The sequence below is a fragment of the Strix uralensis genome, chromosome 18 (assembly GCF_047716275.1).
Source record: "Strix uralensis isolate ZFMK-TIS-50842 chromosome 18, bStrUra1, whole genome shotgun sequence".
NCBI classification, from domain to species: Eukaryota; Metazoa; Chordata; class Aves; order Strigiformes; family Strigidae; genus Strix; species Strix uralensis.
The window spans coordinates 5,516,471-5,532,401 of record NC_133989.1 but is presented as its reverse complement, the minus strand read 5'-3'; the positions used below and the strand labels follow the sequence as shown (position 1 = coordinate 5,532,401).

The following is a 15,931-nucleotide window of genomic DNA, read 5'->3' as shown; positions in this document are numbered from 1 at the left end:
AAGGATGTGAAGACCACTATCTTCAGTGCAAGGGAAGAAGCAGGACAGCGCAACCAGGGGGACTGTTTCCTATCATTGAAGGTAAGCAATTACTTAGTTTAGTTGTAACATGTATCCTCACCTTTAGAACAATTCATTCTCTGGCAACATATAAAGCAAAGCTATCAAATTATTTGAGAAAGAAATGAACAGGTCCTGTGCAAATGAAAGAACAGCCTTCACCTTAAGAAACGGAAGGATTCTCAAACAACTCAAACAACTCTGTGCTTTCACACAAGCTCTCTTTATTGGCACTCTTCAGTTCTTCTATAAATGTGAACCTCAACGGGACACTGATCTTTCCTTTGAACCAACTGTCAATGCCAGGGGGCTTTGAAAGGTTGCAGTTACTAGGCAATGGATGCTTAGGTTTACTGTGTATGACATTTATTGGAAATATGCTAGACTGTACAGCTTAACTGCAAGTATAGACCACAAGAGACAGATCGATCAGCAATGTTGTAGGAAATGGTGGTGAAAGTTTTTTCTGTTTTTTCCAAAACAAACAACTGGTTTACATTTACAGTCAACTGCTATATGACTGAACAGGTACAGACGCTCATTGTCAGCAAGAAGAAATACTTCTCAGGTAAATTAAGCCTTTTAAAAAGTACTTCATTTCTCTTGCTGACTGAAGAAAGTGGTATTATTTTAGTGTCCATATAGACACAAGTTGTTTCAGGGTCACAGTAAATTTAGGACACAAGAGTAGCAGGCAATTAGCAAGGTGCACAAACGCAAGTCTTTAACAAGTTTGTAGTGCAGATGGATACATGGAAGCTAGACAACTACACACCATTGAAAAAACTTTATAACCCTATAGATCTGTTCCTTAGAATGCCCTGCAATTAATGTAAAACAAGTTAATCCATTATACATCTGCTTTAGCCATCCCAAGCCTGTTTAAATCAAGAAGTGAAGGACAAAGTCACTAATTTACAGTAAAAAAAATCCTTACTAAGTTAACACCAAAATCCCACCACTGGTATGGCCAATTCTTATATCAAACCTGAGGAAAAGTAACTTCTGCATTCCTTGTTTCAAATTTTAGATATAAATCAGGTAAGCAGTTTCATTCAGAAGAATCTTTCCATAGGTGTATGGCTATGTCCATACAGCTATTTGAGAATTCAAGAGCACTGTGTGGCCAGTAGAACCAGCAGAGGATGCCAGGTGTTCAGTCTCAACAGAAAAGGGCATCAAGCTTGCCAAGGCCTCAAACTTCCAGCTACTGCAATTTAAACTTCTGTTTTTAAATTAACTGTAATACCATTTCTAGATGCAACTTGCTTTAGAAGGATGCTTGGGAGACTCATAGCATGTACCTCCTCCTGGCAGAAATCCTTAGTAGCTGTGTTGGGAGTACTTAAGGGTCACAGGAACATGAGAAAGTCATCCAAAATAATTAAGACAATGAAGAGCAAGGAAACCTAATCATTTATTACTGAAAAACTTCAGAAGGCAAGCAGTGAGAACAAAAGATTTAACAGTGCCATCTTAAATATTGTCCAAGCCACTGAACTTTGGATCTAAAGTTTACTCACGTCTGTTCTATTTCTCAGCAAAGTTATATGGGTGAGTTTGAAGTTTTACTGATTTAAAAGCCTAAAGCTGCAGATAAGGTAAAACATGAATCCATTTAGGCAAGCTGAAGCAGGTAGGGATCCACCAGAGACCACAGTGATTTGTTCACATCACATTCCTCCACCTCTGCCCCTTCTGCTGCCTTTCTCCCCCAGCCCCCCCCTTTTTTTTTTTTCTTTCTTTCTGGAAAGTTCCTGGAGCTGTAGCTCCTTTCTCTTCGCCACCTCCTCCTTCCTTCCGACCACCAGAACCCACAGCTTCTCTGCACTACCTCAGGTCACACTCACTGCAGTATCGGTGCATCCAGCCGTAGCACCCTACATTCATTGGTGCATTGCCAGCCACACACAGCCCTGCAGTGCACTGTGAGCTTGATCCATAGGGAACATACGACTTGCTGAAGTGGCTGGTGAAGAAACCATCTGAGTATGTATGCATGTATGTATGCATAAAGAGCACAGGGCAGGCATCTACTTCCTTCTCCTGTGATGGGACAGTACGCACACCGTAACTGCTGCACACAAAATCCCCCACTCCCCATCAACCAAAGCTACTTTAGGTGCAGTCTCCTATTGTGAGAACTGGGAGTAAACAGACAAGCTGTTACATGACTATACAGACCCAAACATTTTGTTCTCTTCTGCTCTTAACAATAGTGAGCATTAGATTCCACGGGCAGAAACACATTCCTTAACAGGTAAATGGGAGCAGACAAATCTCAGTCCAAGCAAACTGAAAATCCTTCCACAGGATCTAGCAGACTGTGAAATCTGGTTGCTAGTTAACATGTCAGATTTGCAGAAAAACAGTTATTAAGAAGCAAAAAAGACCACAGCAGCTGTAAGTGTGCATTTTAGATATGCATTTCAATAAAAAGCTACTAATTCCAGAGTATTTCTGCACCTTCATCCCCCTCATTTGAGATTACTCACCCAGTAGTTATAAAAAACAAACAGATCATAAAGTTTCATGAACTAGCTAGAACTCAGATAAAATTTTATTTAAAAAGCGCCACATACAGAAAGCCAGGCTCTCTGACAGAATAAGAACACAGGAATATAAATAAAATGGAAGAAAGAAAATAATGATCTCTCAAGAAGTTGTTGAATGCTTGCAAAAATTAAACAGTAAGTTTTTTTCAGTGCAAGGGCAAACTGTGAGTTCATACTATGCAGTCCTTAGTGCAGAAAAATTAGGAAAAGAAAAAATTGACTTTAAAATACCAACTGATGCTAATGGCTAAACCAACATTTAAAATGAGTTTCAAGCATTGCATTTTTATCAGAAATAATGGTACAGTTTTGCAAAGTTTCACATACACTTTTCAAGTTGAAATCCTATCTCAGTTGTAATAATCTCCTGTAAAAGCATGAAAAACCTCAATGATTTCAATTTAGTAAGGTAGTCTCAAACGATTTATTTTTAGAAAAATATTTAGAATAGTTAAATTTTTAGAAGTTATATATATATTATACACCTGTTTTCTTTCCCCTACACAAATCTTAGAGAAGAATGTGTTCCCATGTGTTTACCACTTAAAATAAGCTCAGTTTCTTTATATAGCAGACACTATTCAATAGGCAATTCTGATAGAACAGAAATGGCATGCAACATAAAATATGCTTAGACAGATGACATTACAGTTCTTAAAGGCTAAGAGAGAGTCTTGAAATTACTTGTAAGCTTAGAATCAAAATTCCAGGAAAAGCCTCTGGCACCAAAATAAAAGCATCAGCTAATTCAGGGCTGTGTCTTTCCATTCTTCCTTCACACTGAAGGAGCCTCATGGGACAGAAGGCCCCTGCTGAAGTCAACAGGACTACCAGCAGACTGGTATACTATGTAAGGAAGGATGTCAAGGTCTGACCTTTATGTTCCCACAGCTAATGACTGGTGACAGTACCAAGAAACAAACACAAGAGCCTTGTAATATAAAGAGCCTCGTATTGTGAGCAAATTAATTCAAAAGGTAAAGGAACTTCTGGAACTTAGAATACTGTTTAAAGGACAACACAATATTCAGTTGATTTAATAGGTTATTTTTGGAGCACAATCAAGTTAATGAGTATATCATTAGCGTTCTTTGATATTACTTCTTCTTATATTTAGATATATCTTTAGCCAACTTCACAAAGGTTTTTTTAGTCCTTTAAGTGGTTCTTTGAAATTTTGCAGTGAACAACTACTATTAGATGCCCTAGCAGCTTGCAAGATTTTAAGGCTCTATGCTTATTGTACCCCTTTATTTAATGGGCTTTTAGAAATGGAAATACTTATTATAGAAGTTTAGGATAAAATTTTATTTTAAGTTACTGCATGCCCAGCTCATTAATGTCACATTTAGGATCAGAATTTAGGTCTTAGTAGATAAGAGACACTTTGTATGTTTTACCTATACTGACTGAAAAAGAATTTGAGTACCATGTTAGCTCAACCATTCAAACAAGTTAAAAAGCTTATCAAAAAATATTTTGTACATTCTTTTGTATGTCAAGCATCAAGTAATAAATTTCTGTTAAACAAAGTTGTATCACACAACTATCAAAAATGAACAAACAGAACAATGCTGGAACAAACCATTCTCCTTAATTTTGGGCTTGGTCCCAAAAGAGGTAGTCCGTAAGTCACACAAAAACAAAAATTCCATAGAGTTAACCTTACATGCCAATCTCCTCTACCACATGCAGCCTCATCACTAAATAAGGCTATTTCATATCTGAAAACATTGTAAGTTAGTGTTCATGTAAATACAGGAACTATACTTGAAAATTATTTCCTCATCTGTAACCGAAATTCGGTCCAGCTGAACCAATATATTAACTAGGCTTTGCGCATCAGCCTCATTAGTACAAATTCAGCTTTTCTCCAAATTAAATTTGAAACATGCCTAATACACAGGTATGCCTTTAAATAACAAAGGATACATGTATTTAGGTGTGGAGAGAAGCTTCACATTGTGAAACCTTGTTAGTTATACAGGTGTTTGACTATCATTTCTCTACAAATGCTGCTGCTGCCATTGAACTCCTCATGCTTCCTCTTGCTGAAGCTGCGAACTCTTCAATTTCAGCATTCAGTCTATTAATTACCCACTCCAATGCTTCACGGCCCTACAGTTAAAGAAAAGTTTATTAGTGTAGAAATCTTAGTAAATAAGTAAATAGGTTAAATCCTGTCTTATGAAAATTGCTACAGACACTATAGTTGAAAAAGGAAGAAATAAATGCCTCTGTGATATTTTTTACTTCAATAACCAGAACACTGCAGGAACATGTATTGCCTTACATTTCATGAAAAAATTGCTTTTGTCAGCAGTGCTCACATTATGAACCACAATAGGCTTTTCATCCAGATTGCTTTATCATTCTTGAGGCTGAATTCAAGGCAACTTTAGATTCCCAGAGGATAGACTCAACTAAAACACCACTTCATTACTCCCACATAACGACTTCAGATCTGTCTGGATGTATATCCTTTTTCAATAGCAAAAACTAATAGATGGCATCAAGAGGGCAGTAAAAGAGTAACAGTGCCAGACTTAAGTGAGTGAAGATGTTTTTTCAGTGAAGATTCAGAGAGCTTTGCCAATAATAATTTATTATCTCCTTTCATACAAGGGAAAAAAAGAGGAAGTTCAGCAAGCTGAGCATTTAGTCTCTACAGTGAAGGCAGTAGAGCTATGCAGACCCTTCCTAAGGTTGCTGACAAAGCCAAAAATAAAATAGAGATTTTTATTCCCTTTGTCATTTAGCCAGTGGTCACACATTTTACACAAGGATCATACTTACTTTATTAGCATTAGAAGAAATTGTGTTTGCCATTAGCCCTTCTAGGTAACTGCTGAGGCTGACACCTTTTACAGATATTATTGCTTCTTGTGTCAAAATGGTTCTGAAACACAGAACAGGAAATTATTTAAAGTAGTTTAAAAAGAATGCACTGCTGAACGAAACTTGCTCCTCCCCAGCAAGTACATTCCCTCATCAGCTTCACTGTATAACACAGAACTTCTTACCCCATAAATACAACCCACTTGAACAGTGCTTAACTTCTTTACACTTCTACTCATAAAATAAAAACCAAGAGTCCCCACCAAGTCCAAGTGTTCCTTTGTGGCACGCAACTATTTCCATCTTTAGCAACAGGAAGTTAAGAGTGGAAACAGCAGATTTGGAGTGAAGGTATACTGGTAAAACAGCATTAAGACATCCCCTTCAACAATAGGGATTTAACATTTCTGACTGTCATGGGAGAAAAAAACCTCTTATGTTAGAATCCTGAGAAAGATCCTTCAGAATTATCACTAGTCCCAGCAGTATAGACTCAGTAAGTTCTAAACGTGCCTTAAAAAAACCAAACACCAAAACCCAAACCTCCAAAATTACAGACCAAAGGCAGATAAATGTGCCTTCTAGTCCAAGTTCTGTGCTCAGGCTGATGAAGAAATAAGGAGCTGATAACTGAAGATCTATACAAACTTGGTTACAGACAGGACACAGGACAACTCCCTGAAAAGCTGATCTGCATTGATCATAGCATGACACTAAATTTCCCAGTAGTGCTCTACAGAAGCAGTGTCACTAGGCAAAATGACAGTCCATTTAATTCTTTTGTAGACGAGTTACTGTAACAGAAGTGATGTCAATCTCATCTTTTGTTAAGAGAAACCATGGAAATTTTCAAAGCCAAAGTGTACTACTACAGGGCAATCTCAGAACAAAGAGGTACTTACTTGTCTGGTTCGTGAGGGTGTGGTTTATAGACAAGCCTCTCATCTACTGACACTAGGTTTGTAAATGAAATCTGTAGAATACAAGACAAGATTACCCCTTGATAAAAATATTAAAGGAATGTAGTAAATAAAACTGCAGATTCAAAACTAATGTTTGTATCTGATTTAAACATTATACTTTTCCTGCAAGTATTACGGTTGTAGAACAAGATAGAGAAATCTCCAAGTTCAGCATTTGCTGATCCAGTTCTCTTTCCTTAAGTTTTTTGGGTCATTTGCCAATATACACTACCACATTTCTAAGAACATTTCAACAGTGGGATCAGACAGATGGGAGTAGTACAAAGGACAGAATGTTACATGATTAGGAAATGGTGACAGTGTACACCAAATGGCTTTCAAAATTTTTTTCTTAACACCCCTCCTGCTCCCAAAACTACTCCTGTCCTGCTCATCAGTATGTTCAGATGCTTTGGCCCTGACAAGTTCCAAAAACCTAGTAGCTCCCTTCTGAAAAACAGAACCAGCCAACTATAAACACATTACTTAAACCTTTAACTCGTATTGTTCTAATGCAATTTTCAAGTCATTTTCAAGATGATTTTCCTTTTCAAATTTACAATTTATAATCTGTAACCTATTTCAATTGCACTTACACAGCTACTTACATTACTGGATTTAAGCTCCATTGTTTTTTTCACTGGGTCAACAACAGAGTGCTCCTGAATGTATGTCTTTGTTCTGCACGTGCCAATGAGCTAGAAGACAGGCAAAGACATATGGCATTAATTATGCTAACCAATTGCAATATTTTAGTGCCTTTAAATTAATAAGTAGTGGTTATTGTATTGAACAGACACCAAGACAACAGAATTAGGGCTTAGCTTAAAATAAAACTGTTCTGTTGAAGTAGATCTCATTTTCAAAATGGAAGCAATCTAAGATCCAGGCAATTTCTGGCTATCAGTTAGTTGCTGTATGTACTGCTATTGAGCTTTCCTGATACGTAAATGCTTATATTTTTAAAGCATGAGAGTTATGAAATGATACACATCTATTACAACATCTTGTTCACAAGCTTCCGCTCCCTCCAGCATCCTTTTCAAGCTCTGCAACACCATACGTACTGATTTCACAATGGAGGGTATTCCCCATTCTGTACTGAGGAGTCTGTGGCTGTGCAACTTCCCACTGGGGTCTACGTGTCTGTCCAGGACATCGACTCCGACCACGCTGGGGTTCATGGGATTTGGGTATTTCTGCATGGCAGCCGTCGTTACCGTTTCCCAGGGGTGACTGCCAAAACAGAATCAAGACACAAAGTTGTACACCTTCATTTTTTAATAGGATTTCTATTAAACACATAGATTGATGTGTAAACACAACACATCAATCAATTTCTATTTTAAAAGCAGTCCAGTTTCCCATTCTCAACCCTACAAACACCCTTCCCTAGAGGAAAACATCTGTTTTGTGGATTGGACAGTGGTACACACAAGTTAAGCATGCAATACACCTGATTAGTCAGGACTCCTGAGTTCAATTACCTTCTGGTTTATAATTTGATAAGAATGTTTTCCCTGTGACATAATGCTGAAAGGCTGTCGCTTTTTTCAGGTTTCAGCAATACTATTAAGTTGTTACTTTCCCCTAACAAGCATTTCCTTTGGATTATTTTTCGACATAGGTGTTTTGGAGCACTTGAGCCCCGACAACACGAAGCGCCTCATACCGCTTTGGCCAGCCCGACACCTAGAAGGCGAGGGTAGCACGGAGATCCCTCAGCAGGGCCGACACAGCAGCCGGACCCGCGCTACCCAGGTACGCCTCCTGCTTCGGTTTTAAAACCACGGCCTCCACGGTCTCACCGGCTGCGCCTCCTCAGAAGCCCCCGCTGAGGGCAGCCCCCCGCACACTGTGCCGGTAACCGGGCTGCGCCCCCCAGCAGAGCGGCCTCAGAGCCGGCAGCCGGCTCGGTGCTCTGCCCACCGCGGCGAGCGGCTCCCCGCGGTCAGTGACCCCGGGGCGGCAAGGACGCGCAGAGGCAAGGTCAATGGAGGCGAGCGAGCCGCGGCGGTCGGAGCAGGGCCGCGGCGCCCGGCCGGCCCGGGGGGCAGAAAGCCCCCGGGCGGATTCCCTCAGTCCCCCAGGCCAGCCCTGCTTGTCCCCTCACGCCGTCCCCGCGCTACACTTACTCGAAAACGTGCTCCGAGGTCCAGATCTTCATGGCGGCGGGCACGGGGCGGGCACGGAGCTAGAGGCGCCGCCGCGCTCTCCTCGCCCCCCGGCGCTCCGGTACCCGCGGGGCCCGGCCCTGCCGCCGGCAGCCGCTGCACCTGCGCAGTGAGGAGCAAGCCGCCGCCGGGCTGTAGGGCGCGGAGCGCGCGGCTCCAATCGCCGCGCGGCGCCGCGCTGACGTCAGGGGTCACGTACCGCGTGAAAGTCACGCAGAGGACCCTCGGCCACGCGCCTGCTGCCGGCGCGGACGCGTTCGCTGCGCCAGACCGGGAGGTCCTGGTCCCGGTCTCTCCTGCTGACGTGACTCTTCTTGTCCTGCCGTGGCGTTAAGGCGACAGCTGCCACGTTTCCCGAGTTCTTTCCCCACCGTGAGTTGGGGTGTGGATAAAAAGTGCAACCAAGTAGCTTCCGTCAACGGAGATTTAGTTACAGTTGAAAATCTTTCAAGTTACTCCGGTGTGTTATAAGACGCTCATTCATAAATCAGAAGGCTTAATCGGTTAAAGTTGGAATTAACGCGCGTTTTATACTAACTCAGGCTCTGAGGAGCCCTTCTCTTCCTGCCTTGGGTAACACGGGCCAGCGCTCCCGCTGACCGAGGACACCACCTATTACCCCATTAGGCCTTTGGCTGATTTCGGGGACAGCCGTGACACGGTTGTCGGTCACCAGAGGGCGCAGAGATCCTTCGAGTCTCACTGCCGGACCAGGGGCTCGTGCCGGATCGACAGACAGGACACGTAGAAATGTTATTTAACCGATGCATGAGCAGTCATACCAGTGCCCCACCCAGGCCAGCACTCTGGTGTCCTTAGCCAACGTGTTTTGTAAGTACACTGCCTGGAAGTTATTTTATAACCAACAGTTACAAAACAGACTCTTTACTATTTTCTGTGTTAAGAAGCACCTCTGTAAGAGGCAGGCTGTTCCAGAATGGAAGGGTTTCAACAAACTTGTCCTAAACTGTTTCTCTTACTTATCCTTGAAATAAAACAAGTGATTTACAAGGTTAATAAAGCAGTGAGAAATCAGTTATAGCAACAAACAAAACCCCATGCATTTTGTGGCACATAATCAAGCATTTTCTCAGAAAATTCTCAAGATGACAATGTTGAAAGTGCCTTGAGTTGTATAGAAATTGTAATTTTCTCAAACAGGGAGACAGCAGCACAGCATTTCATGGACACAACTCTCAACCAGTGAGTGACTGTTATGTATTCACAACTGCACATAATGGCCCCACTGGAAAAGATTGAGAGGGAAATTTCCCAGAAACAGGTTATTTCACACAGTGAAATTCCAAGCATCTTTCTGCAGGGCCAGAAATCCTAGCCAGTTTGTGGAAAGACTCAGATTCAATGAATATTCCCATGCATTCTTGTTGTTCGCACTGAATATCAAATACAGAAGCCATTATACAGAGAAGCTACTATTTAATGATAAACTACCAGATTCTGTTAGTAGCAAATACTTAAGTGATAGCTGTCGAGAGAATAAATTTTTGCTGGAGAGACCTGTCTTGATCTTATTTTTCCTGACTGTTCTACCTCACAGGACTATTCCTAAACACTGTTAACATGCTAGTAGTCTATTACAGTGTGCAAGGTTATTTCTGGAAGACTACAAGTCAGTTCTAAATCCATTGTAGTCTCAATACTCACCGAGTGATTTTTGCAACTGGAGAATTTTGCAAAGGATGTTAAAAATGCTAAGCATTTGGAGAGGTCTCAGAATGCAACACATAGTTGTGGAAGATGGTGACCCTTAAATAGACATCGGCAATTCAGCAGATACCCATCTCCTATCCCTTAGGCTATCTGTAGCCTCTCAGTTTTTTCTGTAAAACCAATGTTAACTACTAGAAGCAAAACAAAATGACATCTCCAAGATTAGGAGCTGGATCTCAACAGTTCTCGCTCATACAAGCTTCAATTTATTTTAACAGTTTTGTTCAAGTTAGTTTCTGTATTTGAGTGATATCAAGGGCTGAATTACTTATAAACCCGACTTTTAAAAGGAATAATAAAGTTATATATAATAAAGCCAGACTTTAGGAAAATAAAATGCTCATTTGTAACGCAGAAGAAAAAGTTGCACATCTGAAACATTAGATTTCTTTACATTGGTGATGCTGCATCTTGAGAATATTGTGTCCATTTTTATGACCAATAATTTAATACTATAAAATTTGATATCTTTTCCCCTATATGTTGTTATAATCCATCTAATAATTGAAATCAAAGACGACACATTTCAGTTGTCTGTCCAGTGCCAGGTACTACCAAGATGATCATTAAGGACCATAATGGACATCTACAAAAGACTATAAAAATCTGTGGAAACCCATGGTGAGGTTCCTTAGTCCATATGTATCACTCAGGAGATGTTTGCTTATGACTCTGTTAAATGCAACTGATGCATGAAATGGGCCTTGTGGTTATATGCTTCATATAGATTTTGGCAGGGCAATCTCCTTGGCATGACTAAGAAAGACTTGAATTTGCTCTCGGAATTCTGTATGAAAGTGCTCTGAGGTTCCAGTTAATTTATTTGCAGAATGAGTCATTATGATTTTGTATTTTCAGACCCATGTTTGCCAGCACGAAGGTGTGAATTGTCCCCTTTAAGCAGCCTTGTGAAATATCCATCATTTGGACTGAAAAGCATAAATGTCAGGAAATAAATCACAAACCAAAACTCACTTTATCTCCAGCATTAGGTCCAGATCATTCATGCACTCCATAATGGCTACCAAAACCCCAGATTGTCAAACCCACTCAGGCTTAGACAACCGTGGTTTTAGCTTTCTGTAAGAAAAATAGAGGTATTGTGTCACACTTAGAAAAGCAAACACCATCTTGGTTCAAAGCCCTAATCCCAGAGATCAACTAGACCACTCTGCAGTACATGTCACTAAATTCTAAACTGCAAAGGGTTTGGTGACAATGGCAGTGATTCAAGCTGCACTTCTGAATGACATGAATACAAGTCAGTGGCATTCATAATGGATCACCACAACCAAATTTTACTATGCCGAGATTGCAGATGACTGAAACAGTGAAGAGTAATGTGGAAGGTTCCATATTTAACTGCTGCACTTCCTTGCAACAGGCAGGATATGAGCTCTGGTTGCTTATCCTGCTTCACGTACCACAGCACTTCACAGTTTTCAGATTACAATTGAGGCAAGTTTACTATTTCATACACTTAAGAAAAATATATTTGGTAGAGTATTTTTTTCTGCTCTCATATTCCAAAATATAACTAACACTAAAGTAATACTGCACCAGTCCCTTGATCTGAAATGAAAAGTTTTGATGTGTGTGAAATAACTGGTATTCACATGCAATATTAATGGAAACCATTCAAAGGTCTTGCTCTTTTCTTGAGCTGGAAAAACATGTTCACACTCCCATTGTCAGTCTGGCAATTGTACTGGCAGAAAACTGGCATTATCAATGTTTTCTTTTCCAGACATACCTCTTCAATTACTTTCATTATACAATTCTTAATGACTACCCCCATCTACAAACTCTTTCACCATCAGCAGTCAATTCAGTATTAGGAGGCTGTTAGTGCTTGGCTGTATTTTCCTGTATGTACTTCTTAAAAAAAGCTTTGTTGGATAGCAAAGCTCTTTCCAGTGCTTCCAGAATCAGCTCTGTAAAGCCTTGCAAGTTATTATACATCTCTGTATGAAAAGGTCACCTCAAATTGTACTTTTAATAAGCAAATACCCTTCTCTTCAGAAAGCAAGCACCACAATATGTCAATGTAGATAGTACCAACTCCTCTATGTTTTGCTCATACTTTAATAGGAGTTTTGTTCAAGTAGTTTTGATCCTTCCACATTTCTGTTTAGTATCAAAAGGAAATACTAATGGGGAAATGCCACCACTACACAATGAAACATCCTGAAAACATGGTGTTAGTTGCAAATGAGTTTACATGATGATACATTTACTGGGTGTCTTGGTTTTGGCTGGAATAAAGCTAATTTTCTTCCTGGTAGCTGATACAGTGATGTGTTTTGGATTTAGGATGAGAATAATGTTGATAATACACTGATATTTTAGTTGTTGTTAAATAGTGTATATACTAGTCAAGGACTTTTCAGCTTTTCATACTGCCGTGCCAGTGGAGGCTGGGAGTGCACAAGAAGCTGGGAGGGGACACGGCAAGGAGAGCTGACCCAAATGAGCCAAAATGCTATTCCATACCATATGACATCACACCCAGTATATAAACTGTGGGGAGCTTGGCAGAGGGCACTATGGCTCAGGGATCAGCTGGGCATCGGTCAGCGGGTGGTGAGCAATTGTATTGTGCATCACTTGTTCTGTATATTCCTTTTCTTTTCTGTCCTATTAATCTGTCTTTATCTCAACCCATGAGTTTTACTTTTTTTTTTTTCTGATTCTCCCCCCCATCCCATGGTGAGGTGGGGGGAGTTAGCAAGCAGCTGTGTGGTGCTTAATTGCTGTCTGGGGTTAAACCATGACACTAGGTCAGGACAGAGTTCAAACTATATCATGGATTAGCATTCAGGTGCTTCAGTGCATCGCTTTCTCTCTGCAGCGAAACATAGATGGAATAAAAATACTTCCTCTTCAATACTTAAAATGTGGTTTTATCAAAATAACCAGCATTCTTTACCAGTTTTTTTCTCCTCTGCATGGCATTAGCAGTTCCACTGCTGATGTTGAGTCCTAACAGCTGCTTCCCACTGCTTCAGCAAGCTGGTCTCCCACTCCAAAACCCTTCACCTTCTTCATAACAGATGTAGTCCCAAATTCCTTGTCATGGCTGAGGTCTGGACTCATCACTTGACCCAGGACAGAGGGAAGGGACAGGAATCTAGCAAACAGCATTTAAGACCACTGAGCTCTATACTGTCTTAAAGCTACTCGCCTCATTCAAGGTAGCCGCACTGTCAGACTGCACTCTATACAACTGATTTCTCAACTTCTGTCAAAGCTGTTTAAGCTGGCTGGAACAGATGCCATCTGAGGTCAGTTACTCCCATTCTTGAGCTGCTACTCATGTTGCTCTGGAACAGCTGTTCATATGGCCAGGATGAGTGCTGTAAGGGAACAATGCAGCTTAATTTCTGTTTTCTGCACAGTGAACCATAAATGGAACTGAAAAAATCACAGAAAGGTGGCAAGAACAAGTGGTTAGGCTGATTAAGCCAGTGCTGTGTAGCCCCCAGAATGCCTACTGGAATCATAGCTTGGTTTTAGCTAGACAGTTTTCTAAGTTCAGTGCATTTGGTTTTCATCCACTAACAAACACTGGCTTGGTATTTCTTAGTATCATGCAGTTTGGTTCAACCCAAAATAAAACAGATCAGTGTAAGACAACCAAAGCCTGTATTTGTCTCTATCAGTCAACCAGGAGAGTTTTTTTTTTTCTGTCCTTTAGTATTTAGGGCTCTTCCTCCCTCAATTTGAAGAAAAATCAGATTATAGAAATAGCCAACATATCCCCTTCCCTTAATCCCCCATGTTCTGGTGAAAATGGCTGTCAAGTTGCATGTGAAATGCAAATAAAAATTTTTACAGATTATAATTTTGTATCCTGAGAGTAATACCTATCATGCCCTCAGAAGTAGCAGTAACCATATCAACTTTCAGAGAAAAGATGCATGTATATATATATATTTTTATTAAGAAATAAGGTTGAATCGAATCATGCCTTCTGTGTGGAAAAACCACAAGAGGGGGCTAGATTTCCATGAGGTTCTCCACGTGAAGACCTGTTGCTCCTTACTCCCTTGGAGGGAAAGGACTCACCGTCTCACAAGCAAACTCGCCTCGAAGTATCCACATCTCGGCATTGGTACATGAAAGAGGACAAGATCCCTACTCTGATTCTGCATCCCAACAGCAACCACTCTCAAAGGGCTACCCATCCTTAAATCCAGAGAACCTTTTTCTGCAGAAACAAATTGTTCCCCTGCTTCCATGTTAAAATGTGACCTAGACAGAAAATCCTTGCTGGAAACCGGAAAGATACATTCAGGCCCTTTTTTTCAGTTCTTCAAAAATGTTAATGAAAACTCAACATAAAAGCAATGAAACATCCCCAAATAATAATAAAGGTCCCTTTTATGTCCTAGTTAAGCCTGGTTAATTTGTCAGAAACTTAAACCTACAAAAAAGACCTGACTTACTGCTGCACCAGTTTACAGATGTTACTGGCTGCTCCTGCATGACTTCAGCAGCAGAAAAATGGAGGAGACAGGAATGTATGGCCACAAACAGTCCTGACAACAGCATGATCTTAGACCAGTTTAAATGATTTCTGAAAATGCCTTCTTTGCCTCAGTCTTTAATAGCAAGACTAGCTGTATTGAGGGAATCCAGCCTCCTCAGCCAGAAGACAGACCACGGTATTTTACACCACAGGAAAGTGCTACCCCTTCAACATGCTACTGATCTATACTCACCTTCTGCTAGTGAAAGGATAAAAGGGTCTGTAATTGGCAATCTGATCTCTGACATAGGTAACCTACAATGATAATAAACATACATCCAAAAATCCATTGCTTCTGCCAGTGCCTTCCCAAAAGGACTGAAAAACCCCAGAAGTTTTCAGATAACATGTATATAAATAGCAATCTTCTAGCATCTTTGTATGCTCACCTTCAACATTTGCCTTCATCACAAGGACAAGTGAAATATAGGCAGCAGGAATCCTGTGAGACTCTAAAGATTCAGAACATCTGGTTGTCTGGCCAGAAAGTTTCCAAATCACTTTTTTTATGCCAGGAATTTAAATCACATGTAAACCTATGGAATGGAAATAAAGGACAGAGAAGTCAATTGCTCATGGGGCAATATCAAACCCAGACTCATACAATTTGATTCTATGTACTATTGCTCATGTACGTGTCTTATTGCAGAAGTGAAATGCACTGAGTGAAAACCACAATGTAGAAGTTTGTCTCAGACAGCTTTTCTTGTCTTTTGGGAGAAAACAGATGACACAAAAGGCAGAGTGTATAATGGGAATTATTCATTCTCAGCTGCCATATTCTATTTTCTGTATCGTAAAAAAGGGGAGATATACTTCCTTCTTATGACTAAAACCAATAAGGTACTAACTCTTTTCCACAGATTTAAATGCATATTCAGAATTTGTTTTCCAATACTGATTGCATAAAGGGATTCTTCCTGGAGTTTCTTAATATATATTATTTTCCTGCTGCTCAAATCTTTCATATATATATATATATGCATGCACAACTGTTGTACAAAGGCTGTAGTGAAAAAGTGCTGTTGTTCTCTAGCATGGTGATACAGGGACCTAAAAAAAAAAAAAAAAAAAAAGGGA

At 40.4% G+C, this 15,931-nt stretch overlaps 2 protein-coding genes across 2 annotated transcripts in view; one reads left to right on the top strand and one right to left on the bottom strand.

The window, feature by feature from the left end:
* Window positions 1-5: 5 nt before the first annotated feature.
* ZNF831 (zinc finger protein 831) overlaps window positions 6-15,931 on the top strand; it is a 53,891-nt gene continuing 37,965 nt past the window's right edge. Inside the window, exons 1-2 of the mRNA XM_074888511.1 lie at window positions 6-81; window positions 8,043-8,176. The gene's annotated coding sequence lies outside the window, so the exon portion shown is untranslated. The remainder of the gene's footprint in view (window positions 82-8,042; window positions 8,177-15,931) is intronic.
* On the bottom strand, window positions 2,599-8,705 carry PRELID3B (PRELI domain containing 3B). Its single transcript, XM_074888515.1, has 6 exons — window positions 8,551-8,705; window positions 7,483-7,651; window positions 7,024-7,113; window positions 6,356-6,426; window positions 5,412-5,514; window positions 2,599-4,733 (listed from the first exon to the last, which is right to left on the bottom strand). Exons 1-6 carry the CDS (start codon window positions 8,580-8,582, stop codon window positions 4,614-4,616), a joined length of 585 nt encoding a protein of 194 aa, XP_074744616.1. The 5' UTR covers window positions 8,583-8,705; the 3' UTR covers window positions 2,599-4,613.